The following is a 15455-nucleotide window of genomic DNA, read 5'->3' on the forward strand; positions in this document are numbered from 1 at the left end:
GATTCGTGGGGTACATTAGTGACTTTATACATTGAGGGCTTTATCTCACAGGAGGACAGCCACCCCACCTGTCCTACACATATAAATGAAATCAAGTGAGTATACAGAAACTTGGAGAGCAAGATTTGCTTACACACTCAGTTAAATCCACTTAAATATCTGAAAGGCCTTTGCAGGTTGAACATATTTGATTTTTGAATGCTTCTCATGCTGACCGTGCAGGTTCAAATCCTAGCAAGCCGAACTTCCTGTCACACTTTTCGTTGATTTAATAAAGTCAATATGTAACTATGGAAAATGTGAGGACACAGTTCACACTCTCAACAGGGCTGAACACCATGAGTACTGTAACTTAAAACTACAACTTTAAAGTCGCTTCTATGACTTTTCGTTGGTTGGCTGATTTGGTTTGGGAATTTTTTGGTTTGGTTTGGTTTGGTTTGGTTTTTGGTTTTTCAAGACAGGGTCTCTCTGTGTGGTCCTGGGCATCTGAAACTACCTCTGTAGACAGGCTAGCCTCGAACTCATAAAGATCTGCCTGTCTCTTGCCTCCTGGATGCTAGGCACGGGTCAGTACACCCAGCCACTTCTATTATTCTTAATATGTATTTTCTGTATTTATTTGAGTAGGGGAGGGAGAGGGTGTGTGTGTGTGTGTGTGTGTGTGTGTGTGTGTGTGTGTGTGTGTGTGCGCGCGTGTGTGTGTACATCACTGGCATTCGGATTCCTTCAGAGGCCAGAAGAGAGTACCAGATGAAACACACACACCCTACACACAACCCCCAGAACTGGAGTTACAGGCAGCTATAAGCCAACTAATGCTTGTAGCTGCTGGGAAACAAATGTGTCCTTTAAAAGAGCAATAAGCACTCTTAGCTGTTGTGCCTTCTCTCCAGCCTCGGCTTCTGCATTAAAAAAAAAAAAATTATTGTACAAGATTACCTGAGTCCATTTGAAGGAAAGGATATAATGTACTTTGTACATATTACATCTTAAATTAAGCCATCCACCAGTGTCTTTGACACACCAGAATCTCAAACATTGACAATACTAAGGCTAATCTTAGTTTAGCCACAAAATAATAAAGAGTTTGGATATTGGTTCTATTTCATTATCCATAATATCTCTTATTTTACATGTGCCCATCCCACAGGAACTTGGGAAAGGCATTAAGACTGAGGAAGTCTTTAGACTGAGGAAGCCTTTTTTTAAGACTCAGTCTCATGTACCTGAGGCTGGCCTTGAACTACTAAGCTTCCTGCTTTTACCTCCTCAGTGCTGGGATTATGGGCCTATACCGCCATGCCTGGTTTATGTGGTGCTAGGGAAAGAACGGAAGGCACTCTAAGCAATCACTCCACCCACCCACTAAGCAGGATCCTTGGCCCTGCTTTCACTTGTTGACTAGTATGGATAACATTTCTATGAACCTCTGCATGCAAGTGTTTATTATGTTCTTAACTCTTTTGGGTGTAACTCAAACATACCATTTCCCAAAGCAAGGGAGTTGCTTGGACATGAGACCAGCAGTCAAGGTTGGTCAGGCTTCCTGATCCAATCTAATTCCAATGATTTAGATGTTCAACTTCTCGCTCAGAGTAGCAAAGCCACCTTAACCTTTCGGCAAGCTCTCCTTTTCATTCTCACACCCAGACAGGTAGACAATACTCCTCAGCCCTGGCTTGCTCACCAGTCTGGCCACATAGGGCATTCTTCTTAGCCACTGCATGCCACAGATTCAAGGTTTTGTCTCATGCTCTTCTTCCAGTAACCCTCCAGGATGAATGCCCTTGCTGCCTTTCTGTGAGTGAGAACAAATCAGATGGAGAGGTCTGGAATCCCAGTCAATATGTGAGGTACATCAGTGACTTCAAACATTGAAAGGCTTTGTCTAACAAGAGGACAGCCTTGTCCTATACATATAAATAAAATCAAGCAAGAGAACTTAGGGACTCTCAGAGAGCAAGTTCTGCTTACACACTCAGTTAGATCTACTTAAATATTAAGAGGGCTTTGTAAAATGAATGCATTTGATTTCTGTGTACTACTCATGCTGACCGTGCAGGTTCAAATCCCAGCAAGCCAAACTTTCCTCAGGCTCAGGGGGGAGGGGGGGTAAAGCACCCACATACAAAGCCTGCTGTGTCAGCAGATATGCCTATAACCCCAACACTCGAGGAAACAGAGATTCCTCTGGCTCACCGGCCAACCAGCCTATGAGAGACCAGTGAGAGACCCTGGCTCAAAAGATAAGGTAAGAGAGTGATGGAGGAAGAACTCACTGCCAAGCTCTGGCCTCCACATGCACAAGCTCGTGCGCGCGCGCACACACACACACACACACACACACACACACACACACACACGAATACTGGAGGCTTGTCCACATACTGAACACTCAATGCTTGCTCTGCAGCCCATTCACCTAGCACAGTCAGGTCCTTCCTATCTAGTTTAATGGTTTTTCTTCTGTCTGTTCTCTCTTCGTCACCCCCTTCTTTCTCTGACCATCTAGGGATCTTGGTGCCCCTGACAGCTTTGTATTTAAAACTCACTTTCTCCAAGTGAGAACCTGAGAACTGGCTAAGCAGAGGTCTAAATGAGCTGATGGAATCTGGCAAGGAAGCTCGGGTGTCAGGGAAGATGGGGGGGTTGTTCAAGCCCTTTGAAAGTGAGAAAGGACCTTCCGTGTGCCTCCGCTCTCGCTTGTTAGTAGCTTCCATGCTCGCTTAGCACCTCTCCCTTCCCTTGGAAAATTACAAGAAAAACAGCCTGGTTTCCTTTTATAGGGCAGTGCTGAATACCACACTGGACTATGGGCTGTTAATTTGGCCATGAAAATGTAATCAAAGGTTTATAAGGTTCACAAGGATTTTTATCTTGCTCATGATAAATTGCCTTTATTTAGCATCTTTCTTTTCTTTCTTACAGGCAGAGGAGCTCAAAAGACTTCAGTAAGGTAAGTAGCTATTTTGTCTAACAAAAGGGGGAAGAAGCAAGAAGCAAGGTTCTGATCACCTGCGGGAGCACAGGGGGCTCAAGGAACTGCCTCTTTTCTTTGCATCTCTTGGGGGTGGGGCAGGCAGACTTCTGTTAGAACTTGGCTTCATCCTAACAGCCAGATTCTTAGAGTTCACCAAGATCTCTGCCTGCTTTTGTGTGAGCTGCAACTGGAGACATTTCTCCAGTGTGGAAAAAAAGCCTGCTGGGAAGCGGAGGGGGAAGGGGAAGGGGAAGGACCATGCTTGTGGGCACGCTAAGCCCCTGCTTGATTGCGTGGCACAGAAAAGGATCTATTCCAGCAGAAATCGCAGGCCTGGACTCAGGCACAGACGGAACTCCAGTTTTCCAAGTCAGGGCAGACTGGATCCCGTGTGGTCTTCACACAGCCCTAAGTGAAAGCACGGAAGGAATCCACCGTCAGAGCTTCCCCAACTGGCAGAATAGGGGACCCTGCCCAGAGATCCCATTGTCCCTTCAGCTGTGACTCTGCCGGAAAAGTAGAGGCACCAAAAATAAGTTTTTAAAGGTTAAGAAGCAAAAGAAAGGGGAGATGGAAAAACAAAGGAGAAAAACACTTCTGCCTCACTCAAATATGTTCCCTAACAGAAAACAAAAAGTTACAATAGAACTAGAGAGATTTCACGACGGCTTTCTAATTGTATTTGATTTGGAATTCTGAGCCCTTAAGCCAAACAACCAGCTGGGCCCCAACAAAAATAAAGCAACTGCTCTCCCTGAAGCAGGCCACTGAGGGTGTTATACGTCTCCTTCCCCTCGCCTCTGACAAGCCTGAGTGCTCCTGCTGCCTCTGATTGAGCACTTTGAACTGCTGCGGAATACTCAGTGGGAAGACTTTCAAAGCCCTCATTTAGAATAGATTCATTACCCTTTATACCTGGCCTGTGGATTAGCTTTGATTTGCTCTCCATTATACACACACCCTCGTTCCAGAATCCTGGGGATGCTGAGGTCTTTAAGATAAAGGGGCCTTCTGTTGGTTAGCATCAAACGAAACTCGGGATGCACGTCTCAGCAAATTGCTGTTAAAGGTTTCTTGTCTCCAGAGCCAACACCAATCAGGAGAGCTGGGCTCGAGCTCAGCTTATTCTCAGGGTCATTCTGGGAAATTTTGAGAGTCCCGCCTCTTTGTAACTTATCTGTAAAACAATGATTCCCAATATTTCTAGATTTCACAGCCCTTTGAAATTTTGATGGAAGGTATAATAAACCTTCCTTATGCCCAAGAAAAAGTATGATTTTATTTATTATCAGAACATTTTCATTTCAGAAGGTTCCTAACCATATCATGACTTTTCCATCCATCTGTCCATGCCCCCCCCCCTGTTCATGAATTCCTTGTCTATCTGATTCCTGGGAGCTCCCTAGCAGAGGCAGTGGGCAGTGTCTGGAAAGGACTTTGGAAATGATTTGCAGTGAGGAGCTGAACACAATGTAAAGCTCTCTGTTTCCTTGGAGTTTGCAGGCAGAGCCACGGATGGTGGAACCCACATGCAATCCCATCATGTAGGAGACTAAGGCAGGAGTGCCTGTTTAAGCTGAGACCTCAAATACATACTGGGACCCTGTCTCAAAGGAGAAAGTGTGTGTGTGTGTGTGTGTGTGTGTGTGTGTGTGTGTGTGTGTGTGTGTGTAGTGTGGTCAGAATGTGTCTAAAAATAATTTTCTGTTCATTTTTTAAAATGAAAATTTCAAAAAGGTAAAGAAACCTCACACTTCATAGTCAAACATGACTTTCACTTCTTTACAGTCTTTCTTCAAACCCACATGCATATGACACTTAAAACAAACCCCATGCAACCTGTGGATAGTGTGCTTTTACTCCATTCTTTGTATAAATATCTTCTATGCCTGCATAATACCTCAGTAACCCAGTATAGGTCCAAAATGAATAATTCCTGTGGGATTGAAGGTAGGTGTGTGTGTGTGTGTGTGTGTGTGTGTGTGTGTGTGTGTGTGTGTGTGTGTAGTGTGGTCAGAATGTGTCTAAAAATAATTTTCTGTTCATTTTTTAAAATGAAAATTTCAAAAAGGTAAAGAAACCTCACACTTCATAGTCAAACATGACTTTCACTTCTTTACAGTCTTTCTTCAAACCCACATGCATATGACACTTAAAACAAACCCCATGCAACCTGTGGATAGTGTGCTTTTACTCCATTCTTTGTATAAATATCTTCTATGCCTGCATAATACCTCAGTAACCCAGTATAGGTCCAAAATGAATAATTCCTGTGGGATTGAAGGTAGGTGTGTGTGTGTGTGTGTGTGTGTGTGTGTGTGTGTGCATTAGTGCTGGTGTTAGTACATGCATTGTGCATGTGTATGCATGGGTGCCTGTGTGGGATGCATGCATGCATGTGCATGAGTATGAGTGTGCATGTGTGTGTGTGGTATGTGTATGCATGTAGGTATGTGTGTGGGAGTGCAGGCCCATGTGTGTGTGTGTGTGTGTGTGTGTATGTGTGTGTGTGTGTGTGAAAGCCTGAGGAAGATGTCAAGCTGCTTCTTCTGTTGCTATCCGTCTTAGTGCCTTAAGATCTCTCACAAACCCTGAAGTTTAGCAAAGCCCAGCTTGCCAGAGACAAGGCAAGGATCTACCTATCTTGGCTCCCCACCCCCCATGGCTACAGCTACAGGCACATGTAGCCATGCCCCACTTTTACAAGTCATGGGGATCAGAACTCAGGTCCTCACAGTTGCCCAGCAAACACCCTCAATGACTGAGCCATCTCCCAGGGGCTTCTTACTGTATTATCTGGGCCTGAAGACTATTTCCAATGTCCCGGTGCTTTATGGAACAATGTCATGAGTATCCTTACAGCTTGGCCAGATTTGATTACACAGAAAATGTGTTTCCCCATGACAATTGTTCAAATAAGAATATTTTAAAGACTTGATAACTATGAGTGAGTAGTTCTCTAGTAGTCAAATCATCCTTTAACACCACTGGCCACATCTGTTGCATCATACATAGAAGATAATACCTTGGGCTTTACATAGTCTTTTAGGAAGACTATTTGCAGATCTCCTTAAAAGTCTGCACTATGGGCTGAGGATTTAACTCAGTGGTAGAGCGCTTACCTAGCAAGCGCAAGGCCCTGGGTTCGGTCCCCAGCTCCGAAAAAAAAAAAAGTCTGTACTATTTTTTCCCAAATTCTACTAATAAAATTCCCAATATTCAGGGCATTAGGTTAAATTTTCTGTTACCTGCACCCATTCACCATTGTCTTTTCTATCTTCTTCTAATCCAACACAGGTCCTTGAAGCAGAAGAAGGTAACTGTTTGTGTTGTTTTGTTTTGTTTTGTTCACCCCACTGCCATCTCACTGGGTTCTGGGTCTAGCTCCATAGGGTGAGCATTGGGTGGAAAATAAGGGTTCAAAGCCTGAGATCTGTGTGTGGTGATGTCATCCACAGATGAATGTAAGACTTTGCAGGCCATCCCAATATCCTGTATTGTAAGGGAAATGATTTATATCAGGAGGAGGACAAGTGTCTTTATCTGCCTGCATTAACCAAAAGAAGCCATAGTAACCTCCTGCCACTTGGGAGATGCACTGCTGTCCCACGGTCCTTGAGAAAACCTTGATGTCTCTCTGAAGTCAATGTCACCCATGCACATGCCCTCACACACATGTGTGTGCACTGTTGATGTTATTAACATACAAACATGCAAAGCTTGATAAATAGCAGGATCCTGAGAATATAACATACCTTCCTGCCTACCTTGGAAATTTTGTTCCCCATTAGTTTAAATGATAAATTGTCATTCAAAAGGCCAGCTCCATATCCCAGAGAGTTAGTGCGGCAGACATTGGACAGTGAAGGAGCAATGGATTGGGACTCTGAGATCTTTTCCAAATCACCAAGTAAGTGCCTTAGTTGGTTTTCTAAGGCTGTGATAAAACACCATGGCCATAAACAACTTGGGGAGGAAAGAATTTGTTTCAGTTTAAAACTCTCAGGTCATACTCTCTTCCTGAGAGACATCAGGGCAGGAACTCAAACAAGGCAGGAACCTAGAGGCAGGAGCTGATACAGAGACCGTGGAGGCAGGGGTGAGGGAGGTTCCTTATTGGTTTGCTCCTAATAGCTTGCTCAGCCTGCTTTCTTATAGCATCAGGGAGCACCAGTCCAGAAGTGGCACGTCTCACAGTGATCTGGGTTCTCCTACATCAATCATTAGTCAAGAAAATGCCCCAAAGATCAGTCTTATGGGATGGGGGGGGGGATGTTCCTTTCTCAACTGAAGTTCCCTCTAGCTTGTGTCTAGTTGAAATAAAATCATGTGGGGCTGAGTCATATTTCCTCCATGAGTCTCTGGTTGGCTTTGCCCTGTACTTTGAAGAAGTTAAAACACTTGGAAGCAGGGCCTACTCAGGTCTGTGAATTCTAAGGGTCATGATAGAGAACTGGGGATTTGTTAACAACTGAAGTAACTGTAAAACCAAGTGAGATCTATGATGAACCTTAGTATACTAAGACATCTAGGTATTCTAACATCACACTTTGATGTTAGTAATGTAAGAATGTGGCATTGTTAGGCTCCAGAAGGGCAGATGCTCCAAGTAGCGGTTGATAATAAGAAGTGATTTTATGGGTGTGTGATTAATGGACCTATCACTGACTCAAACACCATTTCAAGTAATCAGAGTCCCTGCAGTAAGAGATGTCCAGTCTGTGGTCAACCTTGGGCCGAGTGTGGAATGATACCCAAATTAGGTCATTGTATGCATGCTTGCATGGTTTTATGCTCACCGTCACAACTGGGAAAGTGCTTTATGAATCTCACGTCAGAGTATATTCAGTATCTTTCATGAGGATCGATGGCTGCTTAAAATGCATCCATGATGAAAAACAGGAACAGTAATGGTGTGCTAAGTAACTCCAGTGTGGAGGCATGGCTGAACTTGGTGATTGTTCTTGTGACTTCTGTTGCTATGGTTAAACATTCTGGCCAAAAGTAACTTGTGTGTTTGTGGGGAAGGAGGGATATTAAGCTCACTTTTTTTTTAAAGATTTATTTATTTTATGTATATGAGTACACTGTAGCTGTCTTCAGACACACCAGAAGAAGGTGCCAAATTCCACTACGGATGGTTGTGAGCCACCATGTGGTTGCTGGGAATTGAACTCAGAACCTCTGGAAGAACAGTCTGTGCTTTTAACCGCTGAGCCATCTCTCCAGCTCATGAACTCACATTTTGAGGTCACAGTGTCGTATTGAGGAAAATCAGGGCAGGAAAGCAAGGCAGGAACCTAGAAGAAAGAACCATGGTGGGATGACACTTGCTGACCCACCTCCCAGGCTTATGCTCAGCAAGCTTTTGTAGATCTCCCAGGCCCACCTGACTGGTGAAAGTGCAGCCTGTGGTGGGCTGGGCCCACCGGCATCGATTAGCAAAATAACCCTCCCCTCCCAAAGATGTGTATGCTACTCTGATCTACGCAGTTCCTCAACTGAGGCTCTTTCTTCAGATGACCAAAGGATGTGTGACATTGACAGTTAAACTTACCTAGCACAACAACCAAGGAGGAAACGTTGAGAAAACAGATTTCTGATTGTACCCAGCTGGTACCTGCTGGCCTACATCAGAACCATGGAAGCTCACCCGTCCTGTCACAGGATGAGAATAAGAACACAAGTGGTTTGCACAGGCAATGGTATCCCTAGACCCTGAAAACCCCCACAAAGGTCCTTTGGTTTAATACTCTCATCAGAATGTCACTCACCAGTCACCTTTCAGAAAGGCCCTCCTTAGGGACACAAAATTAGCCCCACATCCTAAAGCATAATTTATTTTCCTTATGTCACTCATTCTGTCCAAAATGTTCTTCCTGCTCTGCTTGCTCATGGTCCCCTTGAATTTAAGAACCACATCTGGAACTCCAGATTCTAGGGGAAAACCCATTCTATAAGTGCACAGCAAAGACTTGATGAATTGTGTGAATGAACCAACAAGTGAAGGAATGGGTGGATGCATTCATGATAAAACCTAAGTCTTTCAAAACTAATTCACCTTTACTAACCCCTAAAATGCCTTCTAATGTAGTAGTCTGTGTTCCTGGGAAAATCCAGTCATGTGTGCTTTAGATTATAAACAGTCCATACAATTTTTACAGCCTCCACACGGTGCTACTTCTAGTCTCCCAAAGCACCAGAATAATAATAAAATAATTTAAACCATAGCCATCCCAGTGAACTCCCAAAAGCTCTCAATTGTATTCATTGTGCATTCTGACCCAAACACGTCATACTTTCCAGAATCTCATCACCAGACAAAGCCAGAATCTCCTTGCCCATCACCAAGCCTAAACACTCAGAAGAGTCCACCTGCCATTGCCAGGTAAGAAGTCAGAAACACCTGTTAGGGATCAGATGAGAAGAAGCAGACATATGTCTTCTTAGATCTTACACAGTGGCAACAAGACTTAAAAAGAAACTGGAAATGTTTGACCTTCTGCTCTGGAAAACATGGCCATCTCCATCCACCTTGGAATCTACTAATGTCTCTCTGCTATTTATAAATGATTGGATGTTACAGGCAAATGAGGGGTGTAAAAACTTGAATATTAACTGAGTTGGGTGAAGTTGGGTGAGTCTTGCAGAAAAAGTGGGTCGTCTCTGGCCGTTCTCAGTTCATGACTGCAGCAAAGCCCACAGACACACTTCAACAATCCTTGTTGGTGAGCAGCTGTTGATGTAATCACTTCTGATCAGTTGATTGTGACATCAACCGAGGAAAATCAAAGGTGATTCCCTGACCAAGGTGACTCTATATAAATAATTAATGGCTCTCTTAAAATCTAGAGCCTGCAAAGTTAGGACTCTGGGTTGGTGCCATGCAACTCTGACCTCAGTTCTCAGCACTTACCTTTACACATTACATCCTCGTCAGATGCCCTCCAGTCACCATGCTATCCCTCGATTCTTCTGTTTGCTTTCCCCATTTTACTTCTCTCCCTGTGAGAAAAACTTATGTTCATCAGTCACATGCAAGGTTAGAACCAGAGTATCACATCACCCATTCCTCAGATTTTAACAATGAAGTCCAAAGAGACAGAGTTCCTGACCACTGAAGTTAAGGGCAACTCCACAGCCCAATCCCATGCTGCCATAGCAACTTGATTCTAGCAACGCTGCCCCAAGAGTCATGGCTCTCATGATGCATGCCCATAGTAGAAGCAAAACCTTGATTTTTAATAACTGTTTACTGGAGTGGCACATGAGTGGTAGATGAGAAGGGCTGTTAGGAGGGAGCTACTGGATTCAGACTGATAGATATCACCACTGGTGAATGGCATGGTTTGTACGGTTTTGGTGTCTTGGCCTTAAACAGAGCCAGGAACATAACAAGAGCCTAGCAAACAGCTGCTCTCGGTCCAATGCCAGGCTGCGAACCTTGGAGCATCACAAACCCGTTTCCCTTGCCTGCCTCATTTTTTAATATGTCCTGTTCTGCACCTTCAGCAACTCCTCATTCTTTGGCCTGCAGAGGTTAGGACCATTGCTCTGTAGCTCTTAGGGGCCTGTTTGCTTCATAAATCCCAATCTGGCCCAACATTCTTTCTTACTGCAATTTTCTAATAAGAAGGAAAGTCACATTCGGATGAGAAGATAATGGGCTTCTCCATCTGGCCGCTACCTGTGGTAGTTACTTCATGCGGTTTCAGCTTCTTTGTTGGCTTGATTTATTACACAAAGTCTGATTTTAATTGTTCTCCTAATTAGTCACCTCTCCCAAGTCTCCTTCTAGGACTTATCTCCCAGAACAGCCCTAAATGCTGGTGGTACTTCTGAGTTCATTTTATGGCCTCTCTGTGTCACAGAAGGCCTGAATCTCATGTCTCAGTGTCAAATGGCATCCCCATGTCAATGGTTCCCATGTCTCCATCTCCTCACCAAACCCCCTTGCTTGGCTCAAGACCTGTGCATCCATTATTCAGCCAGCCCTTCCCCTTATTGAAGTTACAGGCATCACGAGATGATTGTGTTGAAATCTGCTCTGATTTCTAACGTTAACGTCATTCCCAAACACACACTCTCTCTCTCCCTCCCTCCCTCTCTTTCTCCCTCTTCCCCTCTCCCCTCTTTCTCACTCTTTCCATCAAACCTTTTTCTAATTTAAAATTTAGTCTCTAAAACATGTCTTGAATATACTCATTTCTCCCCCCACCTCTCTGCATAGACTAGCCTACATCAGCTCTTGCCAGGACTACTGAAGGAGCCTTCTCTTGATACAGAGAGTATCCGTCCCACCCCATTTGTGTGGGACTTTCTTCCTGGGATCTTATAGAATAGCCTATGGTTTTCCATCTCTGAGTCTTCCAGTGCTATCCACCTTCCCAGAACATGCTTCCCCAGCCTTTACAATCTGAGCAATTTCACCTGTGTGACCTCTGGCCACCACAGGAGCTGACACCTTATACCTTTTCGGAGATATCTGTCAGGTCCATTAGGATTCTCGACAGCCATGTCTTCCCTTCATAAACTCCTCCCTGCGAAAGCATAAACTACCTCTCCTTCATTTTATAGTCCCCCAAACACAGGCTCATTGGAAAGTGCTCGGCACGTTTGTTAGCTGGATCATTACATTTACGTCAGCTTTAGTTGTTTAGAGTTTCGTGTTTATTCTTATGAACTATGCGCTTAGTACCTAAAACATTCTGGAAGGACACTCCATCTCAGCATTCTCTACAAATTCTTTAAAATCAAAGAGGAACTTTGCAACTCATCTTTTCCTTAGACATTCAACAGAAACAATACATCAGCTCCTTGAAAGGGGGTATGGGTTTTGGTAGTCGAGAGCCAGGATGTCAAAAATGTAAGCAGTGATGGCCGCACTGTCTGGTCCTCATATGACCTGCGAGTATTTTCAATTATAAAGCCAATTGTAAGGTCCTTGGGCTTCTGCAGGGACAACGAAAAGCAGATACTTACTCAGTTGATTTCACTGGCACTAAGAAAAGGTCAAATTGCTTTTAATTAGCCCAGAGGCTCCCGTCAATAGCACAACACAGTCTTTGGGATAGAGCATGGCTCATGTAATTAGACGAACCTGGAGCTTACGCTGATGCTGACTGTAACCCAAAGTGAACTAAAAAATTAGAGTGAGGTGCAAAGTGCAGACCTGGGTGAGTGGTCCTGGCCATACCCCATTTGTAATTAGAAGTGCATATTGCTGTTTTGATAGCCTTCTGTTATATTTTCATAATCCCCCTTTTTGTGCAGAGTTCCTTATAATCCCCTGAATTCTTTTCTCGTCCAGCTCCCATTTTCAGAAGGCATGGACTTCTGTGCTCCTCTTCCTGTCTGTAGCTGACTCTCCACAACTAGAAATTCTAGAGAATATGAGCCCCACGCACACAGAGGTTAGGGTCTACATGTGTAGCTAAGAGGCAAGACCACACTCAGCTTAACAGAGCAAAGAGCTATGACATGTATGTTCTCGCAGAAAGAACAAAGGGAAACACTGTGACCACCAGTCCCTTAATCCCATGGCTTACACTTGTCAGACTTGAGAGAGGACAGGAAAAGCCAACACCCCGCTATTTAGAAAACTGACAATTCTTTAAACGAGTTCAGTAAAATATGAGTAGTGTATAAAAGATGTTGCCATTAACTTTGTCCATAAGTGGGATTTTGGCTGTCACAGGGATGCTAAAATAACAATTCTGACATTTTCTTTAGCTCTTCCTACATGCCAGGAAAGCACAATAAACAAGCCAGAGGTAAGGGCACTGTAAGTAAGGATCGTGATATAACCAGGTAAGCCAGCACTCCATGAGAGTCCTACACAGTGACTGGATGTTTGTGACCTGGAGCCACTGAGCTGATGTGTACACTCGTGACTCTCTCGTTTTCATTGTATTGCATTTGTGTGTTAAAGGGACAGAACTTAATTTTTGCTTTATTTCATAATAAAATAATCCTCTTATAAGCATTACCATTATAAACCATGGTACTGATGTCTTTACAGAAGTACAATAGGCTCAGCTCTTCCTAAAAGAGAAATATCTGTGTCTTCAGCTGTGTGTGTCTTTAGCCGCCTCGGATGTATTTGGCAAAGTAGATGTAGCGGTTAAACTGAGTAAACTGATGCGAACATACCACACCTGGTCTTTGCCAGAAGTGAGATGGATTCACCATGAGTCACCAACATTTTGTGGGTACCCTGTGCTCGCTCCGTCTTCGCCCACACTTACGGATGATTTTCTTCAGCCTATTGGGAGTAACATAGCTTTATCTCAAGAAAAGAAATCTGTGAAATGATATTTTTAAAATGACCTTAATATCTTAAACAATCCCTCTTACTGATCATGGTGTAAAACTCAGAAGGCTAACGTATCTGTACAAGAAGCTGAGTAGAAACACAGCCCTGTGTCTGCCCATGACGTTTGTCTCAGCTACTTCTGCTGTGTGCATTTCCCCTCTTGATTACTCTGTGTGCCAGGGAGATGCTGTGTCTTTGTCTCTCTGTTGAGCCAGAAAAGAGCATTTGGGGCTAAGAGCAGCAGACTACGGGGTGCAGTGGAAAGGGGAGAGCTCCATTGCTCTGATCCCAAATCTGCTTCTCTCTCTTCAGTAGGGCCACTAAAGTCCAGCTAATCCTTTGTGCTTTACTCTCCTGCTAATAGAACGTAAACAAAACCTCATATATTAGTATCAGTACAATATACACCAGGCACACTCAGCTAGCTGCCTTCTTGACACACCCGTTTTAATGTCCTCCCTTCTTTTCTTTCTTCCCTGTTTTCTCTTCCCCAAATGACATCAGTGAGCTTCAGAACTACGTGCTTGCTCCCATCATGCCTCATTTCAGTTTGCCCTACACTAAAACAGCTAAGGCACAGGTGATGGCACTTTCCCCCCAAAAGGGATTTTTCTCCCCCTTCTCCTTCTCTTCCTCCTCCTCCTGCTTCTTCTTCAAGGCTGGGTCTCATGTAATTCAGGGTGGTCTTAAACTCACTGTGTAGCCTAAACTGGCCTTGAACTCCTGATCCTCCTGTCTCTACTTCCCAAGAATTGAGATTGCAGTTAGGCTACACATCTGGTTTGAGTGGTCAAAGAAAGCTGTGATTAACTCAGGGCCTCCTCCTTCCACCCCTGGAACTCCACTGACAGCAACAGGAGTGCTGAAGGTCAGATTTAAGCATTGGAAGATGAGAAGGTTTGGGGTGTCCATGTGGAGAGTACTGAGATGAACAGGGTCAGAAAGGGCTTGACCCGTGAGTTTTGAAGGTGCTTCGGAGTTAGAGAGAATCATACTTTAGAGCAGATTGGAGATCCTTAATCTTAGAGATCAAAGCATGTGAGGATACAAAGCAAAGCGAGCAAAATCTAGAACCACAGTGTTATAGGAAAGGCCCTCCCCACCAGGAGTCCAGTCCGCTGTCCAGAACAGCATTTGTGTGCACAGACATAGAAGCAGGCAAAACATCAATCCACATAAATGAAATAATATTAAAAGAAACACCTCAGAAAGAATTCATTTGACTTCCTCCCTGCTGCTAGAATTCATAGTGCCAGACAGTGCTATGCAGGCTGCTGTGGGAGAAAAGACATCACAAGGGAGGTGAGGCTTCTTAAGAAAACCTGGAGAGGACAAGGGAAATGATTTGTCTCCATTATTTTCTCTTTCCACCAACAAACACCCACTAAACACATGGTCAGCACTCAGAATGTGGCCACTCCCGAAAGATAGCCAGTAGAGAGACCCTGTCCTTCCACTGACCCTCCAACGCTTCTCCACCAGCTTACTAAGCAAATATCCGTTCTGCTGAGCGCAAGTTCATCTCTGAGTCTTCAGACTTTGCAGTGACAGTGGCAGAAGACAATGTGGCATTTACACTCACAGTTTAGTGGGTTCAGCACCCCCACTGGGACTCACGTAGCTGCCTTAAAGGTAGGCAATCATATACGAGAGTATATGATTACAAATGGAAAAAAATCTTGGATATGTTTTAGTTTATTTCTGGGTAGCTCCCTTACAGATAAATGCAATCGGCCCAATCTATTATAAATTAACTCAAGCTAAACTATAAAGAATCCAAGTAAGCAGATTATATGTTTTATATGTATATACCAGAAGGGGATTTTTATAATGCCAAGATACTAACAAAATCGATGTTTAGATTTGGAAAATTGGATGAAATTTTTTGTCTGCTTTTAGTTTAGTTTAATTTTCTTTTGTTTTGAAAACATGCGTGTAGCTTTTATCCCCATAAAGTTAACTTTTGTGTATAAATGTAAGTTATGAGTACTGACACAATGCCTGATTTCTTTAAATGCTGTACTGTAAGTGGCCCCAGACAGATGTGCAATTCTCTCTGTAGTAATATTTACAGCTCTCATAAATTAGCACCCTCGAGCTGATAGCAAGGGTCAGAGTTCATGCCAAAACATGGAGCTGCGTGAGAATTTTAATTTG

At 43.8% G+C, this 15455-nt stretch overlaps 1 protein-coding gene and 1 long non-coding RNA gene across 5 annotated transcripts in view; one reads left to right on the plus strand and one right to left on the minus strand.

The window, feature by feature from the left end:
* Clnk (cytokine-dependent hematopoietic cell linker) overlaps positions 1–15455 on the plus strand; it is a 181587-nt gene that overhangs the window by 132672 nt on the left and 33460 nt on the right. For all 3 annotated transcript variants that reach the window (XR_015637096.1, XM_087584568.1, XM_087584569.1), the window contains exons 12-15: positions 2932–2959; positions 6281–6299; positions 9290–9371; positions 12716–12756. Coding sequence is in view for 2 of the 3 variants with exons in the window: in XM_087584568.1 (XP_087440694.1) it covers positions 2932–2959; positions 6281–6299; positions 9290–9371; positions 12716–12756 (170 nt within the window). In the remaining variant the exon portion in view is untranslated. The remainder of the gene's footprint in view (positions 1–2931; positions 2960–6280; positions 6300–9289; positions 9372–12715; positions 12757–15455) is intronic.
* The window catches only part of LOC120096632 (uncharacterized), a 59935-nt gene continuing 52510 nt past the window's right edge, over positions 8031–15455 (minus strand). Inside the window, exons 4-7 of one of the 2 annotated variants that reach the window (XR_015637097.1) lie at positions 13136–13247; positions 9900–9988; positions 8541–8641; positions 8031–8283 (exon numbers count right to left, since the gene is read on the minus strand). This is a non-coding gene — a long non-coding RNA (uncharacterized LOC120096632). The remainder of the gene's footprint in view (positions 8284–8540; positions 8642–9899; positions 9989–13135; positions 13248–15455) is intronic. The other variant, XR_015637098.1, reaches the window with a different exon arrangement.

Source organism: Rattus norvegicus, chromosome 14 (assembly GCF_021556685.1).
Source record: "Rattus norvegicus strain SHRSP/BbbUtx chromosome 14, alternate assembly SHRSP_T2T, whole genome shotgun sequence".
Taxonomy (NCBI): Eukaryota; Metazoa; Chordata; class Mammalia; order Rodentia; family Muridae; genus Rattus; species Rattus norvegicus.